Source organism: Streptopelia decaocto, assembly GCF_964273445.1.
Source record: "Streptopelia decaocto genome assembly, chromosome: 2".
In the NCBI taxonomy this organism is placed as follows: domain Eukaryota; kingdom Metazoa; phylum Chordata; class Aves; order Columbiformes; family Columbidae; genus Streptopelia; species Streptopelia decaocto.
This window is the reverse complement of record NC_138655.1, coordinates 124740506-124758966: the sequence shown is the minus strand read 5'-3', so window position 1 is coordinate 124758966 and position 18461 is coordinate 124740506. Positions and strand designations below refer to the sequence as shown.

The window sequence follows — 18461 nt, the reverse complement described above, 5'->3', positions numbered from 1 at the left end:
CACTTCTAACCCAACCATTCTGTGGTTCTGTGTGATACCCAGCTCCCACCCCTGGCACCTTGGAGGCCTCCTCAGGCTGCCCTGCACCCGCGGTCCCTGGGGGACGGGGCCAGATGCGTGGCGGCTCCCAGAGACTCTTCTCCTTGGCGCTGAGGAGAATCAGGGGGCACGGGACCCCCTGCGGATCAAACGGACGGAGCTGCCACCCTGCTGACAGGCCAGCTCCGCAGCGACGGCGCGGCAGGGCGGGGGGAAGAGGAAACAAAACGAGGAAGGAGAAAAAGGTGGGAAAGAAACGGGACCACGTGATGGGCGGGCGAACCGGAAGCGCATGCCGCGTGCGGGCCGTGACGTGGAGGCGGGCGGCGGAAGTGCGTGTGTGTGAGTGTGTGTTTTGGTCAGGGCCGAGGCGGCGGAAGTCTCGGCGGCGGGGCTGGGTGAGGCACGCGCTGCGCCCCCGCCCCCACCCCCCTCCCGCGCCCCGCCGGGCTGAGCCGCCTCCCCTCCCCCTCCTCCGCCCGCCCTGCCCCGGCTCGCCCGCCAGCCCCGCCGGACGGACAGACGCCGCTGCGCCGCCGCCCGCTTCCCCCGGCTCCGCGTCCTCCCCCTCTCCCGCTCACGGCCGCTGCGGCCCGGCCAGGTGAGGGGGCGGTGGCGGGTGAGGGGCTGCGCTCGCGGGACGGCGGGTCTCCAGGTGTGTGGGAGGGGGGCGTCTGTTGTTCGGGCTTCTGCCGGCCGCCGCCTCCCCGGGAGCCGCCGCCGGGCCCTGCGGGAAGCCCGGGCCTCGGTGCGAGCTGCTGAGGTGGGCAGCCCGCCGTGCGGGGAGGAGAGGCTGGTCTCTCCCTTTCCGTCTCAAAATGGCGCCCCCGATTTTCTCACTTCCCCTTATTCCTGTGCCTGGAAGGGAGCCGCGGGGGAGGGGAGGTGGTGGCGGCCGTGGTGGCGGCGGCGGGGGTTGGAGGGCTGGGCCCGGGGCTCCAGCGAGTAGGAGAGAGCGGGGATCCTCCCCTGCTTGCGGGCTCTCCTGTAGTGCGTTATCACTGTCTGTGTCCAGTTACAAGGACAGGGTTGTCCCTTCAAGTTGCTTGTGAGAGATGGTAGGAGAGATTGGGAGATAGGTCTCTCGCTTTCCCTTTCACTTGCGGCTGGTGGGGGAGGACGGTGAATACGGCGAGAAGTGCTCAGACAACACGTCGCCATCTGCGATATCACGACAGGCCTAGTGCACTGGGTATACTCTTAGTTAGAGCTAGACATAAAGCTGGAGTACAGTGGAGGAGCAAACCTATGCCCTCTTATGTTTTGGAGGAAGGCTGAGTTGTGTAAGAACTATCAAAATGTTCCTAACAACAGGACCATGAAAGGTTATTCTCTCAGCTTTTTTGTTGGTTTTTACATTTTTTTTTCCCCTACCTTATGCCTCTTTTAGAGTCTGGGAATGGAAAAGAGAGGCTGAACAGCTAATTAAGCAGCTGAAGTTAATCAGCTTCTTCCACATAACATTCAAACTAAGTAAAAAGCATGTCATATTTGGGTTTTTTTTTTCAGTTTGGTAGTGACTTTTCAGAGTTTCAAGCAGGCTAGATTGCATGTTGGTATTGTTATTCTGTAACAAGAAATGTCAGGAAAAAGGTAGATGTTGGCTCAAGTGGGATGGCTGGACACAGTGGTAGTACATTCATCATTACTTACATTTCCTGCATGATAAACCAGTTTATCTGAAAGCAATTGGTAGTATACATCATTCATGTGAGCTTATGAGATGGTTATTATCTTTAATTGGAAGGCTATAATTTTTTTGCAGTGACTGTGTTGACTCGTTAAACTTACTGTGTCATTTTGTTTCAATATAAACTGTCTTATATGTGACAAGGATTTTGATAGTTGTATGTATCACGGTCTCGAATACTGCAGTAAGATGTCACACTAACCCTGCCAAACCTGGAAGGGAATAACAAGAAAGGTTTTTTAGATACTTCTTTTTAGAACATTTAAGATAGTGCAGTGTAAAAAAATTAAAGTAGATAGTGGTTGCAACCTCACCATTGTATGATGGGTCACTGTTCATGAAGTGTGAAAAAGTTTAATAGAAAATACTACAACAGTGTGTTCATGGTAAGAAACACTGTCATTTGCTCTGAAATATAAAAGCGGCAGAATGTTCCAGTGTTAAATGTATCTTGAGTTTGTGTTGTGGTCTTTGTATTTGATAATGCACTTAATCACATTCATTGTAGTAACAGTGTTAGATGTCTTAATCTCTTTAGTAGGTGGGTTTTTGTCAGTAGTGTTTGTTATTTTGATATGTCTGTGTTAACTTTCTTGTAGTTTAAAACAGGCACTGCTCTGAACACTTACACACCTATGAATTATGCCATTAAATTGGGAGTTTGTAGGTATTGGATGGGACTGTTGCTATTTTGTATGCAGACTGAAATGTAATAAAATTTGTGTGGTCATCTATTAAAATACTTGTGACTCTTCTCTTTCATAAATAAAACTCACTACTAACAAAGACTATATAGCAGCATATAAATTTCTCATCTTAAGTGCTGAGAATACCCAGCATCTGCTAAAGTACTTGGTGGGATTAACTGGAGTACTTCCTTAATAATATGCTCCAAACTTTGTTCTGGCATTTCACCATGGAGCTGCTGTCCATTTGGGGGATGTTCATGAGAAGAGAGAAGAGTTCCTACTTACCAGAAGGACCTATGTATTTGTAGAGCCCAAGACTGCAAAATGGGTCTCGCTTTTTAATATATGCTGGAGTTCCCATATTAAACTCCGTTAAAGAAAATCTTGCCATCCATCTAAGAAAATTCCATAGTATTTTCCTCAGCAGTTTTTTTATATCTGTAATTCCCTTAAATAATTTCCAAATATATCTGTTTAAGAGCTGGGTTCTAGTCAAACAACTGCATACTTGCTTTTGTGTAGATGAATGAAAATGTCTTTTCAAGGTTTTCTTTCTTCACATGTTCCAAAGATATCAATAGATTCCAAATTTTAATTAGCATACAAAAATGGGGGACGGGGGGAGCACATTAGTGGACCTTTTCCTGGAGATTTTCACCAAAGCTAAGAGTAAGAAATAGATAGGGCTGCTAAGCCCTTCAAGTGAGTCTTCAAAGTTATCTTGCAAGTGATTTGTCAAAAAAGACTTGAATTTGCAGAGTGTGTAGGGTACTGAGTGTAGTATTCCTCTTTTGTGTGGTGGTGTGTTTGGTTTTTTTTTTTTTTTTGACCCTCAAAGCTAGTGTTTTACAGATTACTTAGGGAACTGGAGGATGAATGTGACTTAGTTTGTAGTGTGCATGGGATCTGTAGCATTGAAAGATACTTTTAAATCCTTGTGAAGTTCTGTGTTCAGCACACAAATCTAAAAAAACAGGCCAAACCCATTCTGTAATGGCTACATTAAACTGTAGTACTGCTTCTCTTCTGATTAATAAATTTCTTCGCTTGTGTTTCATGTCTGTATGCTGCCATGTTGTGAGCTTACTGAACAGTTTCAATACAATCTGAAACTTCAAGAGATTATGATTTCCATATACACTTATAGAAGGTGTTAGTGACTTGTTTTAATATATCCAAGTCATCTGGATGCGCTCTATCAGGTTTTGAGTCTTGGGGGCGAGGGGGTTGTGGGTGTGTGTGTGTTTTTGTTTTTAATCCTGAGCTGTTAAAAAACGGGTGGTATGACTGTAGTATGTTTTATTATTAAGTTATTAGATATATAAATGTGACTATTGAATGAATGATGTCTGCAGGGTGTTTCCAGGACTTGATGGCCTTCCTCACAGGTAGTGTGATTTCTTATCAGCTTGACTGCTGGTTATTTTTGTACATGGTGTCTGAGTCTTTAGAATGTTTTTTGGTAAGGGGAGAGAGGTGTTGTAAGGGTGTAAACTTTGAAGTTCTCTAATAACTACAGCTTCTGTAGCTTGGACATCTCTAAAAATTGAATTAGGTATTTTTCTTGACAATCTGTTTCGGCTTTGAGTCCTAAAGGAGTTTTGCAAGGGGTTTTGGAAGTGACATTAATCTGAAAACTAAAAGCTGTAAATGGCTAGTTGCAACAAATAGATATGATTAGAGTTAGATCAATCTTACCTGTTTTTCTGTTGTGCCTCCTTTTGTTCTCAATATGGAAGACAGTAAGCAAAAATGTAGTCATAGCAAGTTACCAGTGCGGTGGATTTATTTCCTCACTGTGTGTCATCTAGAATCACTTGCTCCAAAGAGGACTAACGTACACGGTCATTGGATGTAGCCCTTATGTCTTTAATAATGCTGCAGAGTCTAGAAAAACATGGGATGAGTTAAGATTAAAGGGATTTTCACTAGAATGCTACAGCAAACAGATGTCTTTTATTGTGAAGAAGAAATAACTTGATTGCCTTCATTGCATTTCTAAAGAAAAAGATAAACTAATGCATAACGGTATTCTGAGCTACCTGTATTTTGGCTATGCCTTGCTGCTTTCTTGCTTGTAGTATAATTAGGAAAGATTAACAGTTGTCACTGATCCATTTTTATCCCAATTGCTCCATAACTTCTGTAGTGTATTTCAGCAGCACAGGTAGCAGGGGAGGAGTCTTGCCTGAGAACCAGTACACCAGCTGCACATGAATTGGTTTATGCTGTAAGGATGAAAGGTCTGGTATTTTTACAATAACTGGATCCATTCCTGTATTCTAAAATATTCAACCAAAATTAATAACTCTAATATGTAGTTATCATAGTATTCATAATAAGGGTGGTGGGATATGCAGGGGCTTTTTTGCTTCATAGAAATGTTCTTTCACCATGATACACTTTCACATGTTTGTAAGAACATAAATCTAAAATTAGATATTTATTAGATCATGTTGTGCAAATAAAAAAATATATTGTTTTAAGAATATCATAATAGTAAAATGGGACACAAACTCAGGACAGACAGGGATGAACACAGTATTGGAATATCCTACCTGAAAACAGCTAAATTATTTTGAGAGGTATTGGAAATGGAGCAACATAAGCAAATACGTGTGTTAAGATGTTGAAAATATTTTTTTTCTAAGACCTATATTCACGTTCTGTTTACAGTGACTGATAAAGTACCTTTTTTTTTTTTACCCAACTGTTATGTTGGTAAAGAAATAATGCAAAGATTTCTTTCTTATGCATGGAAATTAGTTTGTAGGGGCGTATCTTAGTGGAGGATGGGATTCTGCTGGAGTGCTGGAAGCACTTTCCAGAAAAGAAAATTCTTCATTACTTGTGTTAGGTTTACAAACAGTAGAGGTAGAAAGGAGTATGAAAGCTTAGTGTCTGAGTTAGGTGTGTAGCGAACTGAAATGCTCAAGTGCCTGATACACGTGCAAAGTGGTTTGAAGTGGGAAAATGACTAAAGGCTACTGCTTAGTTTTAAAATGTAGTTGCTTTACCATGTGGAAGGAAGACCAAGAAGTCATTTTAAAGTAGTAGCTTACCTCTTTGCAATATGTGCATTAAAACCATTTTCTGCATCAGGTGAATGTGCTCTAAAGTAACTTGCTTGCATCCTAGGTTCTTGAATTGTGCACACTTGTTGGGGATACAGCTTTTGTGGAAAATAATCAACAAGGGTAAAGTTATAGGCTGGTTTGGTTTTTATTTATCAGAAATACAGAAGCGGATGTTTTTTCTCACTGAGAGCTGACTGTCGCTTAGAGGTGTTTCCTATGGGCTCACTGGGAATTTTATTTTGGGAAGTCGGAGGAAGGAGAATACAGAAAGTTGTGATGCTGGTCTTTCATAACAGAAATACCTACCTGCAAGAAAGATTTAATCTCTACTGCTAAGTGTGTAAGAACATAAATTTTAGGCTCAGAAGTGATACCAGTGGAGGTAAAGGCTTCCCTCTCCACATGAATAAATAATGTGATTTTTGTTTCATTTTGGTTTTTAAGGAGTTAAAAAGAAAAGTAGGTAGACTAAGGAATACACTGTTCATACTTGTTCTTAATAGAGATCTCTATTGTTAATATTTATCTGCTAGGACGTGTTGGTATTGGAAATATCAATTTATCATAATCATAGAATGTCCTGAGTTGGAAGGGACTCACAAGGATCATTGAGTCCAACTTCTGTCCCTGCGTAGGACAACTTCACAGTTCACACCATGTGTCTGAGGGCATTGTCCGGTCTCTTCTTAAACACTGTCAGGCTTGGGGCTGTGACTGCCTCCCTGGGGAGCCTGTTCCAGTGCTCCACCACCCTCTGGGTGAGGAACCTTTTCCTAACATCCATCCTAAACCTCCCCTGTCACATCTTCCTGCCATTCCCTTGGGTTCTGTCATTGGTCACTGAAGAGAAGAGTTCGGTGCCTACCCTTCCTCCTCTCCTTGTGAGGAAGCTGTAGACTGCAATGAGGTCTCCCCTTAGCCTCATCTTCTCCAGGCTGAACAAACCAAGTGAAAATATAATTCTCTGGTGGCTTGCACAAACTCATCCGGAATTGTTAGTGGTCAAGAAAATCCATTTTTGTACATATAGAATGCTTTGTATTTTTGCTTCTCAAAGGAAAGTTGTCAGCTAGAGAAGGTATTAGTGATTTGTGTGTCAAGATCTTCTATACTTTTATTTAAGGAAATTGCATTTGATATACATGATAGAATTTAATTGATACTTGCAAAGAACTTGATGTGGTGATTGAGTTTTCACTATTTGCTCAATTTTTTAGCACACTTTAGTGATGCTGACTTCAGAATATTGCTTAACATTAGCAAAACTATGAGAAAAAAATACTATTTCTTGTCATGTGATTTTTTACTAATAATGTGACAGAATCACAGACTGTCTGTTATACTTCAGCCTTGATATGTTAAGAAAGAAGAGCCTGAAGTCTTGGAAGAAGAAACATTATTGGGTATTAATGTCCTAATTTGAAGCTTTAATGGGAGGACTAGGTATTGAAGAAGATAACTGGTTCATTTGTCACTGATTTTGTCTGTAGCTGACATCTTAACAGTGATCTTGGCTGTGCTCTGGACTGTTGACTTCAATAAATATTAGGACAAGTTATATATAATCCATGTTGCATGGGTGAATTAGATTTTTTTAACTTGGTTTGTAAAGCTAATACTGTCCATTGTCTTTTCATAAACAGGTTGTTACTGGCAGAGGCACGACTGAGATCTGAATCCTGGAACTTGTTTTCGAGAGCGTGAAACAAAGGACTTCTTTCTAATTTGGGCATGGCTAATCGAGGAGCAACAAGACCCAATGGGCCAAATGCTGGAAATAAAATTTGCCAGTTCAAACTAGTACTTTTAGGAGAGTCTGCAGTTGGAAAATCTAGTTTGGTGCTTCGTTTTGTAAAAGGACAGTTTCATGAGTTTCAAGAAAGTACGATTGGAGGTAAGAAAGTTTTCCTGTTGATTTGTTTTACTTTGAGTTTATATTGTCCTTGCCCGTGACAACCTTGAATGTAATGGAACTTCTAGAATGAGTCATTGACAGCAAGAATCAAATCTGAGAACTATAACTTTCTAAGCTAAAAGTTGTAGTTGGCACAAGGCAGTAGCAAGCATCCATGTCAAGTAGAAAAAGCAAATGCATCCTTGAACTGCATAGTTTTGAAAACTGGGCTTTATTTTACATATTGTTTGTGGGTTGATCTGTGGTTGTTTTAATTGTTCTGTATGCTTAATGCATGAAACAACTGCTTAATAAGAATTAAGAACTTGCTTTCTATGAACAGAGTGCTGCATCTTCCAAAAAAATTGTGTTGTCATTTTTGCATCCTGGTTTTGGTTTGGGAGAACTTACTGCATTCCTTGATATTCCTTTTTTTTGTTAGTAATCACATAATATAATGTGCTGGTTTTACAGTTTGAACAGATTTTTATGCTCCCTATCCAGCAGATTTCCTCTGTCATATTTTATGTTGAAGTTTTTTGTGCTTTGAGCTGTATTCCTCCTTGGATAAATTTAAAATTATCCTAAAACTACCTAACAGCATACACACTTAAACAAAATCTGGATTTTATGGACTGATAAATATTCTCTAGTAGTCCCTGTTGCTGCTTGCATGAATCAGTCTGTTTCGTTGTAATATTTATGTGACGCTCTTTCAGTGGTGTGTCTCTCTATAGATGGATAGTTGTTGAAATGCAAAAAAAGTCTACAAAGCTTAGAAAAATAAATACAGATTGAATTTCATTGAGTCATTTTTTTACCCTATTGCTAGCTGTTACATGGATTTATTTTGTCTATCTGCCAGCATAAATGGAGAACCACTTTTTTCCTCCTTTAACAGTCTTACTAATGCTCGCTTTTGGCTTTGTGCATTTTATAGTGGCTTTAGGATAGGTGTTAGTGTGAAAGGTTTCCCTGTTATCTCCTACAGCTATGTGGTGATATGGAAAGCATTCTGAAAACATCTATAGTGAATCAGCTTCCCAATATCAGTGTGGTTTTCAATTAAAAGAACAAACAAACCACACAACACCCAAGCCTATTAAAATTAAGTGAAATGCGTTGTTCAGTTTTGATGATCTCCAATTCATTCAACCTCCTTTTTTTTTTTTTTTCTTGTTTTAGTGTCCAGGTAGAACTAAGGAAAACCCAAATCCTGTTACGCTGTTTAAAATCTATACAAAGTTTAAGCAAAGCTTAAGTTCAAGTTCAGATATACAGAGTTTAGTGTAATCTCTTTATTAACTTGCATCTCTTCTATATAAAATAGAAACAAGGTAATGCCATATAATACAGCTGAGAGATGCTAAATGCAGCAATGTGGAGATTCAGAAAAAGATATCTATATAGAAGGCTGTCTAACTCTGTAGCTTGTAGTTACCTAAAGCATAATTTTCTTTGTATGCAGAATGTTAACAGAGAGGCTTATGTGCATTGTGAATCTGAATAAAAACACTTGAAAGAGTGTGCAGTTAAAGGCAGACAAGTTGGATGGTGATGGTGTGTTTTTGCCACTCCAGACTAGTGTAGCAGTGCCTGTTAGTTGCTTAAGACAAAAGTATGACTGTTAATAGGCTTTCAGATAATTAGCACAGCTGATTAATAGTCAATTTACTATAGCCTTGCAAGACAGAAGAAAGTTACCTTGTTTGCAGAAATAAGCTGGCATTTTGTGGTGGTTGAAATGCTCCTTTCAAAAAACCAAGAGGATATCATTGAATAAAACCTATGTTTTAGTTATCTTCCTGAGTGCATCCCTTTGTTTATGGAGTGTAGATACATTCTTCCATCTAGGAGAATAATGTCTGTGAGAACTTCAAATTTCACTTGTTTAACATCTTTTTTCTGCCTTGGAGAAATATAATACTGAGCTGGTTCTGACGAGGAAATCCTTAGTCTGATGCAGGTTGTACATAGCAGGTTTTTTTCTCTTTTATTTTGGTTCTGGGCTGCTTAGGGAGCTACCAAAAGAAGCCTGTTTTGCCAGTGCTTGGATACTTAGCATTTAGAGAGATTAATGGTGATTTAACATTGGAACATCAAAGCCTTTACCTTCTCCAACCTGCCTGCTCATCTGTGATGGATGCTAATACCCCTGAAGCAGGAACACCTGACCACTTAACTAGTCAGCTTCTATATGTTAGTTACAGTGTCCTTTATAAAGCAAGATTGACTTGCTTTTGGTTTACTGTAATGAGTTGGAAGTTGCAGCACTCTTGGAATGATTCATAAGCTGTGCATGGAGTATGTGGAACAGGGTGACATCTCAGGTATGCAAGGGTTATGGGTCATTGCCTCTTCAGACATTTGATTTAAATCAGTCACAATCTGTCAGTGTGCTTAGTGATGAGAGTCCCCAGTTCAGCCAAGTAGGGGGTTTCATTCAGCATTTCAGCAAGCAGAAGGTCTTAATTTTTTTGTTGTTGTTTGTGGAAGGAGCAAGGGCAAGCAAGTCCACAGTATTTCACTGAATGTCTGTCATGACTGGAAAAACAACTGCAAGCATTTATGCTGGATTGCTCAAGCTTTCTTCTAAATTCTTGGAATTGTTGTTTTCTGCTGTGTATACATTATAAGTGGGCAAACAACATGACTATAAAGCAGGTAATCAAGACAGCTTGTTAGACAACTGTAATCATTGTGTGCTTATTTTTAAACTTCAAAAGCTAAGGTAGAATAGATGGCGGAGTTAAAACTCAAAGGGTTAGGAGAACTCAGTAGAAGGAAATCTTGGTTTTTAGTGCTTTGGTGTTTTTTTTTGTGGGGTGTGTGTGGCTTTGGGTTTTGGTGGTTGGTTGTTGGTTTGGGTTTTTTTGTTTGGTGTTTTGTTGTTGGTTTGGGGTTTTTTGGTTTGGTTGTTTGGTTTTGTTTGGTTTTTGTCTTGTTGTTCCTGGTTTTTACCCCAATAAATTCTTGAAATTCTAGCTCACTTTTGTAATATGTGTTTCTATATTGTCTGGGTACTCACCTCTTTATTTCTAATACCTACCATTACCTGAATGGACAATATTTATTAGCATTAACTGTTTGAAGACTTGGAATAAGTTACTTGCTGTTTTCTGTAGTTATAAGACCATTATTTATGGTCATGCATTGAGCTGTAGTGGTGGTGGATGCCATTTCCCCTGAAACTGCAGGCTGTCAAAATTATGCTGAAATTCTGGTTATTGCTTGCAAAGTCAAAAGCATGGCTGCTATAAGAACAAGAACTTTGAGAAGTGGTTCTTTCTTCCATACCCATTAGCTAAGGTGGAGCTGTCAGGAGCTGAAAATCAAAGCTTTCACTTACTATTCAAGTGATGTAAATTTGTAGAACTGTAAAAATCTGAACTGTTGGATTATAGCATGATGGGATGCTGTTAACTGGTACTCTGTATAGTCTGTTGAAGCAGGATTAAATGTATCTAGACGGCTTGTACTAACTCAGATTCACTATTGCAAAAAGTTATTACTTATGTGTTTAGCTTGAGGAAAGGCTGGCTGTTTAACTGTTCTGTGTTGATCAGAGTTATGGTTTGCCAGCTAATGCTTGCTTCAAACCTGCTATATTCTAATAATAGGCTGGAATTGTTCAAAGAAATTATATTTGCATCTTTATGAACATAATTTTATATTAATATAGAGGTATAAGCAGACTTCTGGTTTCAGCACCTCTATATCTTTTGTAGCTGCTTTTCTGACCCAGACTGTATGTCTTGACGATACAACGGTAAAATTTGAGATTTGGGATACAGCTGGGCAAGAGCGGTACCACAGTTTAGCACCCATGTACTACAGAGGAGCACAAGCAGCTATAGTGGTATATGACATTACAAATGAGGTAAGTACTGTATTAAGGAGGCACAAGGGGGATTTGGAAGCTAGCAGTCCTGAATTGATCTTTCCTTGATTTTTCTGACTAACTTGTGTGAATCAATTCAGCATTTCGTAGAATGGTTTGGGTTGGAATGGAACTTTAAAAGTCATTTAGTCCAATCCCTTCCTGCTGTGGGCAGGGACATCTTCAACTATATCAGGCTACTTATTTCATATTTAGCTATGTAATGTTATATTGTGTCTGTAAACTTTTCTTGCCAAAAGACCATTTCTCATTTTTGGGGGGTTTGGTGTTTGGGTTTTTTTGGTTGGTTGGTGTTGTGTGGTGTGGGGTTTTTTTGGTTTTGTTTTGTTTTAAAGAAAAGGGCAAATCCCATTGTAGAAGTGTTTCAAACCCACCTTTAAATCAGTTCACCAGAACAGAGCTGTTAAGCTCACCACATTGTTTATGACAGTTTATTTCTGATAGTGAAGGACATTATTTTAGTATTGTATTATTGCAAGTTATAGGTGAGGACTGGAAAGGACACAAGCCATTGAGACCAAAACCTGAGATTATTTGATTTCTTTTTCTTTAACTTAAATCAGATAAGCACCACTTTCTTTGATAAAATGAGACTTAAGACCCGAAAACCCAGAAACCCTGTACCATAATGAACAGTTCTCAGTAATTAGAAAGTGTTTTGAGACTATTTCAATATAGCTGCTCATAAATATTATTCTTCTAGAGGAGAAATTAAAATTCCCTTTTTTTTTTTTTTTCTCTGAGCCACTTCTCTTTCCTTACCTTGTCTACATAAAGATCTTCCTATCTTTACTTACTTTTTCAGCATTATCCCAACTAAGCACATTTGAGAACTAAGGTAGGAATGTTTCATTTTAAAAACTCAGTTGGCAAGTTGGAGTGTGCCTTTGGACAAGGGTAGCAGCCTTGCATTGGCCTTTTGCCTGAAGTATAGATAACAGAGATTGGGATAATAGGTGAGTACAAAAGCATGATAAAACTCAGTTGCATCATTTTGCAATCATTAACAGGAGTCGTTTGCCAGAGCGAAAAATTGGGTCAAAGAACTTCAGCGACAAGCAAGTCCTAACATTGTAATAGCTTTAGCAGGAAACAAAGCTGATCTAGCTAACAAAAGAGCTGTGGATTTCCAGGTATGTACATAACTTCTGTTATAAAAGTAACAATTTTGGAATAGAAAGTAAATAAATGTAGGAGGAGCTTATATGCATAACCTAGCTGGTTGTTATAGAGGTCATGCTGTTAAATATAAACGTCAACTGAGACTAAATTACACATGCTGCTGAAAAATCTATTTCTGTACAAGTGATATGTACCAATAGACTTTTTTTGAATAATTGTTTGACTTTGAGGAATAACTAATGTATTTGCATATCTTTAAAGCTAATTGAATTCTTTTCTTTGCTGTGACCTCTCCCTGTCTTCTACCCAAAATTACCAGTAACTAGAGCTTCAATGGATGAGATAGTAGTAACTCTTGGTGCAAACCATTCTCTCTAACTTGTCAGCAGGAGAATTTTGAAAGCTGATTGTTTGTGCTGGACTTGCATAGGCTATACTGTTAAAGCAGTGTTTAAGTTTTAATTGTGTTTTTCATGGCATTCTTTTTTGGTTTAATGGATTTGCGCTGCTGTGTTTTATCTTCTAGAAAGTTTGACCAAGTAATCAGAAAATAGCTTTCGAAGCAAATAAAACCTACAGCAAACTCTTGATTGATTGAATTTGAATTAAGATCGTATTAGTAATTAATTTTCTTACAGACTTAACCTGTATGTGGTGTCACTGAGTGAGATACTGCTGTGTATAGTAAATCCTTTTGTAACTATAGGAGTTAGATTATGAAGGTTAACAGTGTTTTAGGTATTTTTCTGCCAGAAATCTACAGCTTGCTTTTCTAATTTTGTACTTCTGTGTCAACTATAACATAAAGCTGTTTGACAGAAAACCTTTGTGTCTTGTGAAAAATGGTGGTATTTAACAAAAAATACATAAGCGTGTGTAGTCAAAAACTTAATCAAATTTAATTACCACAGTAGAACTACCTTTTATCCGTACAATTACAATCTTAATATTTTTCAAATGTTTTTGGTTTTTGTTTGTGTGGATTTGTGGGCTTCTGGCAGGTTTGACATCCTTTTTCCTTGCAAAGCACATTTTAGATTTCTGGTTATTTGTTAGTGTTATATTTCAGATATAGTCACCTAGATCTTAGCAGATGTCAGTCAAATGAATATAGTATGCTGTAGATTTTTTTCATCACAGGTGTTCTGTAGTTTGGCTTTTTACAGATTTCCTATTGAATGCAAAGGCAGTTACATAATCATAAGAAGGTGGGGATTCTCAGATGAATTGACTAACAGGAAGTGCCAAAACTAGAAAACTTTTTATAGATAGTGTATTTCAGATCAAAATTCAGACTGAAAATTGAGATAATGTGATAGGATAGTAAATACTACTTATTTGTTGGTGAATTTATCTCAGGATAATGAAACTGTTCTGATCCATCTTCCTCAATGGTTGAAAGATTCAAGATCACAAACTGCCTCTTTCCAGGGTAATAATAGACTTTCTGGAGATTATTTGTTCTTGCTGTCACAGATCAGGGATGTCTTTTTAAGAAATATTTTTATTTATTATTTAGTTTTGCCTGAGATTTTTCCATCTGGATCTTTTTAAGATGAGTAGTGATTTTTAAGATTGCATTCCTGGATGTTTAACTGCTTGATGGAATTGTAACTTCTTCATAGCTGATGAATAACACATTGTCAGATGAGTGTTCCAGCAAACTTTCAAAATGGTATAGAGATTGTTCTTTGGTAGCCATAAAAGTACAATGTGTAAAGATTGTGTTTTGGATTTTGATTGTTTAGTTGTTTGTTTGCTTTTTTTAAACGAAGTAATGCATTCTTATTTTAACTTTCAGGAAGCACAGGCTTATGCAGATGACAACAGCTTATTGTTCATGGAGACTTCTGCCAAAACATCTATGAATGTAAATGAAATATTCATGGCAATTGGTGAGTTTATGAACAAATGGAGAATTTAAGGGAATTGTTTTAATGAGATATGTACCACCATAGTCTTCCTAACTCAGGACCTTTTTTTTTCACTTAAATCATTTCTGGTGCTGAAACTTCCTTAGGCACTTTCATATCCTTTTTGATGTTCAGAAGTGAGATAAACTTACTTGAAGCACAGTTGCACAGGTTTTATGTCAAGTACCAAAACACTTGGATTAACTTGGAATAGCTAAGCTAAGTTACCTTTGAATTCTATCAGCAAGTTCTGTGTACCTGTTTTGACTCCATGATGAAAATTTGTACTGCTTCAAATTCAAGCAAAATTAAGCTTTAGTTGTTATATTAAAAAAGCTTTTTCCGTGGTAGGTAACAATTATAGGTAACGTGGTAGGTAACGTTATAGGTAACAATTAAAAGCTTTACACAGCTTTTCTTGATTGTAAGATATACTTGGCATTTGTTAAGCAAGTCAGTGTAAGAACGTAAGTGTATAAATCTGTGCCTTTTGATGATACGTTTTTTTTCAATGGATTCTGCGCTACCTTAGGTGCAGAGCCTGGAATAATGTACCTTTATTGAGATGGTGGTAATTGAAGCTGGAAATATTTCAAAATGGGAGAATAATAATGGATTTACTTAAAAAAAAAAAGTGTTCATTTTACTCTAAACAAAATATTTCCTAATAACACATTTGTGATAAACTTGTTCGAATTCCAAATGCAGCTATCCAAAAGTTGTGCCAAAGATAACAATGTGTGTGCTTAAATTCAGTATCCAAGTGTAAGTAAAGGATACTTCATGTGATAAGTGAATTTACTAACATATTTTTAGCCCTAACGTAATCTTAGGCATTTCTCTAAAGATGTTAACATGTAATAGTCAACATAAATTACTAAGAAATTTTCTGAATTACATTGTTAGACAAAAAATTGTATTTCATTGTCAATAAAACACTGAAAGTGGAGGAAAAAGAAAGCACGCATTTTTAGATTGGTTACCAGCCTATTTAGTAATAACCTTAATGACACTAGTGGCTCTGCTACTGGGGAATAATAATGTATAGTGTCAAATAACCTTATTGAATCTGTTTCATATTTTGCACTACAGTTACCTCTGTATCCCACTTTTTGTGGAAAAATGGCATTGCTATCAAAACTAAATATTTCTGAAGAGCTCTTAATCTGCTTTTCAAGTCAGTAAAGCAGAAGGTAATTTGTGGTGTGGTTCAAACTTCCAGCAGATGCAAATTAAATCATCACTATAGCAACACTTTATAAGAAGTACTTGCTTCATATTAACTATAAATACTTGGGGAAAAAAACATAACTGTATGAATGGAAAGTATATTTTTCTCATAAATGATCAAGATAGACCTGTATTTAATCATACAGAAATGCTCAATTACACTGCTCTAGTGAAATTTTAAAATAATTTTGTTTAAAGGTGCAGTGTGCATCTTTTTAAAAAAAAAGAAAAATCCCCACATCTGATTTTTTTTTTTTTTATTTCAACAATAATTCTTGTCTGTCCATATTTCAATGAAGTATACAAAGTAAATTTGAGAAATTAATGCCCAATTAGTACCTGGGTATTTTGTCTTCAAGGTTGGTTGTCAATTCTTTTACATCAGTGGGTGAAATTTAGCTTTTAACGGTGCATGAGAAAAAGATCTCTGTAGCAACGGACCCTGAAAAGAAATTTTGAGAATACAAGTATTGCATGGAATTTGAAACAGCCTTTTGCGCAATATGGATTCAGTTCTCAGGACCATGTGTAAACCTTAAAAAAGGGAGAAAATGAAAAATGAGCACGTGGACAGAACTGAGAGATGCAGGCTACAACTGCTTGTAAACTGGCTGCTTTAGAGCTCATTCGGAACTTCCAATTAAACTCAGGTTAATTTACAGTTCCAGAATGTATCTAGAATCCAAAATGCCGGTGCTCCGAGGGCATTTTTCTACTGGTGCTTTGTCCCTTTGTGCTGTCTCAAAAGCTTAGTACTACATGAACTCTTGGATTCTGTCACAGAATTGTAGAACAGCTCAAGTTGGAAGGCGCCTCAAAAGATCATCTGGTCCAGCCTTCTGTGGGAAAGGGGGCCTATGTGAGATTACCTAGCACCCTGGGGCTATCTAACACCGCAACACATCTTGGTGTATACTGTGCTGGTGCTCTGGTAGTAATACTTGCATTTTGTTCCTTTTAGGGAAAGTTGTTCTTTAAAAAGCTGGCCAAAGTAGTTACTTTGGAGTCAAAGCATGCGGCTGAACTGTAGATCAGGGATGGTTGTTGGATCCTGTTAATATAGGCAAGACAGCCTCACTGAAGTTTTTTTTATGTGGGACTTAGCAATCTTCTGATGGACAGAAAGCTAGGAGGAGCTGCTGCTCAGAAGAGTAGCATTTGTCACCAAGGAGCTACCCTGGAGCTACAAGGACAACAAAGAAATTATCAGAGTCAATTGACTCATTAAGAGCTGGAGAGAAGAGGCAGCTTGAAAAAAAAGAGGAGAGACTTGCTTTAGTGCTGAGGGCCATTTTATGTGTTGTATGCAAATACTTTGCCTAGGTAGATGGGCAGTAGTTAGGCCCATTTCTGTCTCCGTTTTGTGCCTTTTCATTATTTCTGTATTTTTTGGCACTAACATCGTGATCTTAAAGCCCGTTCTGCGTAGGTGAATTCCCACAAGAGCTGTCATCTGCTGGCATAGCATAACTGTGCAGAAAGATTGTACTGCTCAGGTTACTAATGTATTTCACTCTTGACAATCATAGATAAGGTAGTTAATCATTAAGTAGTTAAGTGTCTTAACTTCTTTTATTACCAACACACTGAATCAAATAAGATTTTATAGTGATTATATTGATATGCTTATGGAGTAATAAAATGTTGACTGTTTGCACTTGAACTCAGTTTTAACTCTTTTTCTTATTGATTTTATAGCAAAAAAATTGCCCAAGAGTGAACCACAGAGTGCAGGAGCCAACTCTGCCAGAGGAAGAGGAGTAGACCTTACTGAACCCACGCAACAACCCAAGAGTCAATGTTGTAGTAACTAAAACATCAGTTGCTTTAAACTGTTCTGAATATTCTTCTGCTTCCTAACTGTTAATAACCATGGAATTGGAGTGCTTAACCTGGCCCAGTACAGCTTCCAAACAGCGAAGAGACTTACAATAATAGTCAAGTTCATGATACAGAGTTTTCTTTTGACCTAAAATTTTAACATGCATGTATCCACCACTGGCTGTAATGTTTCAGTAGTAGAGGGGAGATGGAAGCAGAATAAACTTCCTTCAGTTCAAAGGTTTTAAAAATCACTTGCCATTAGGGGTGTAGGAGAACTACTTTCCATGGACCTAATTGGCCAGTTCCTGTAGCCTCAATACTGATTACTGTTATAATAAATAGGATTGGGACTTTTCTTAATTCTCAGTTGTGCTTTAAAACTTTTTTAGAAACAGGGTCTAAAAATTACTTAAACTTATTCACAGTATTGATGCAACCAGTTGTTTCTGCAGGTATATACTGTTTAGTTATACATTCCATAGTTTAATAATTTAATTACGAATAATACTTGCATTAACAATTTTGAGAACCCTGTGCTTGCAGGAAAGTGGAGTTTTAGTTGGTACACTGTATGTAAATTGTATCAACCCAGTTAGTTATCTAAAGGAATTAGTGATAAATCAAGTTTAACTTAATTTCTAATCTGTTCAGAGGGTACAGCCCAGTAAATTCAACTTTATGACTTAAATTTTTTTTCCCTCTACAAACTGTAAGAGCTCTTCAAGTAAAACCACAACAAACTCGGTGTCTGTGACTTCTTTCTTGGTTTTGATCATTGCTGGCCATTACAGTTTTATGGGTTTTTTTCCTCTAAGGAAAAAAAATAGTGCACTAACGATTATGTACATCCAACTTGATTTTAAATTTGGGTATTAATGTACTGTAAATAGGTACTCTGCATTGTAGTCTACATTTGTTTAATACTTTCTGTAATATTTAAGAGTTGCTTAAAGGTATACAGAATGTACAGTTACTTAAAGCTAACTTTTTTCCTCTCTAATCAAAGGGGGTTCTGAGTTCTTCCTCTATGGCTAGAACAGTAATAAATGATGCTCCTGTATCTGTAACATAAGTACTGCTGT

The 18461-nt window shown here is 38.0% G+C and overlaps 1 protein-coding gene across 2 annotated transcripts; it reads left to right on the top strand.

Moving 5' to 3' along the window:
• Positions 1-353: 353 nt before the first annotated feature.
• RAB5A (RAB5A, member RAS oncogene family) lies at positions 354-18124 on the top strand. 2 transcript variants are annotated; one of them, XM_082046046.1, is made up of 6 exons: positions 354-640; positions 7139-7389; positions 11118-11269; positions 12301-12423; positions 14214-14307; positions 17254-18124. In XM_082046046.1, the coding sequence occupies exons 2-6, from the start codon at positions 7227-7229 to the stop codon at positions 17367-17369; spliced, it is 648 nt and encodes a 215-aa protein (XP_081902172.1). In that variant the 5' UTR covers positions 354-640; positions 7139-7226; the 3' UTR covers positions 17370-18124. The 2 variants fall into 2 exon arrangements, with proteins under 2 accessions (XP_081902172.1, XP_081902173.1); XM_082046047.1 differs by having other exon boundaries at positions 354-694.
• Positions 18125-18461: the final 337 nt, after the last annotated feature.

Bases quoted from the DNA above. Each gene is read 5' to 3' on its own strand.
- RAB5A (XM_082046046.1), top strand. From the start codon at position 7,227: ATGGCTAATCGAGGAGCAACAAGACCCAATGGGCCAAATGCTGGAAAT. The intron at 11,270-12,300 runs GTAAGTACTGTA...AATCATTAACAG, and splicing joins TATATGACATTACAAATGAG to GAGTCGTTTGCCAGAGCGAA. The intron at 14,308-17,253 runs GTGAGTTTATGA...TTGATTTTATAG, and splicing joins TGAAATATTCATGGCAATTG to CAAAAAAATTGCCCAAGAGT.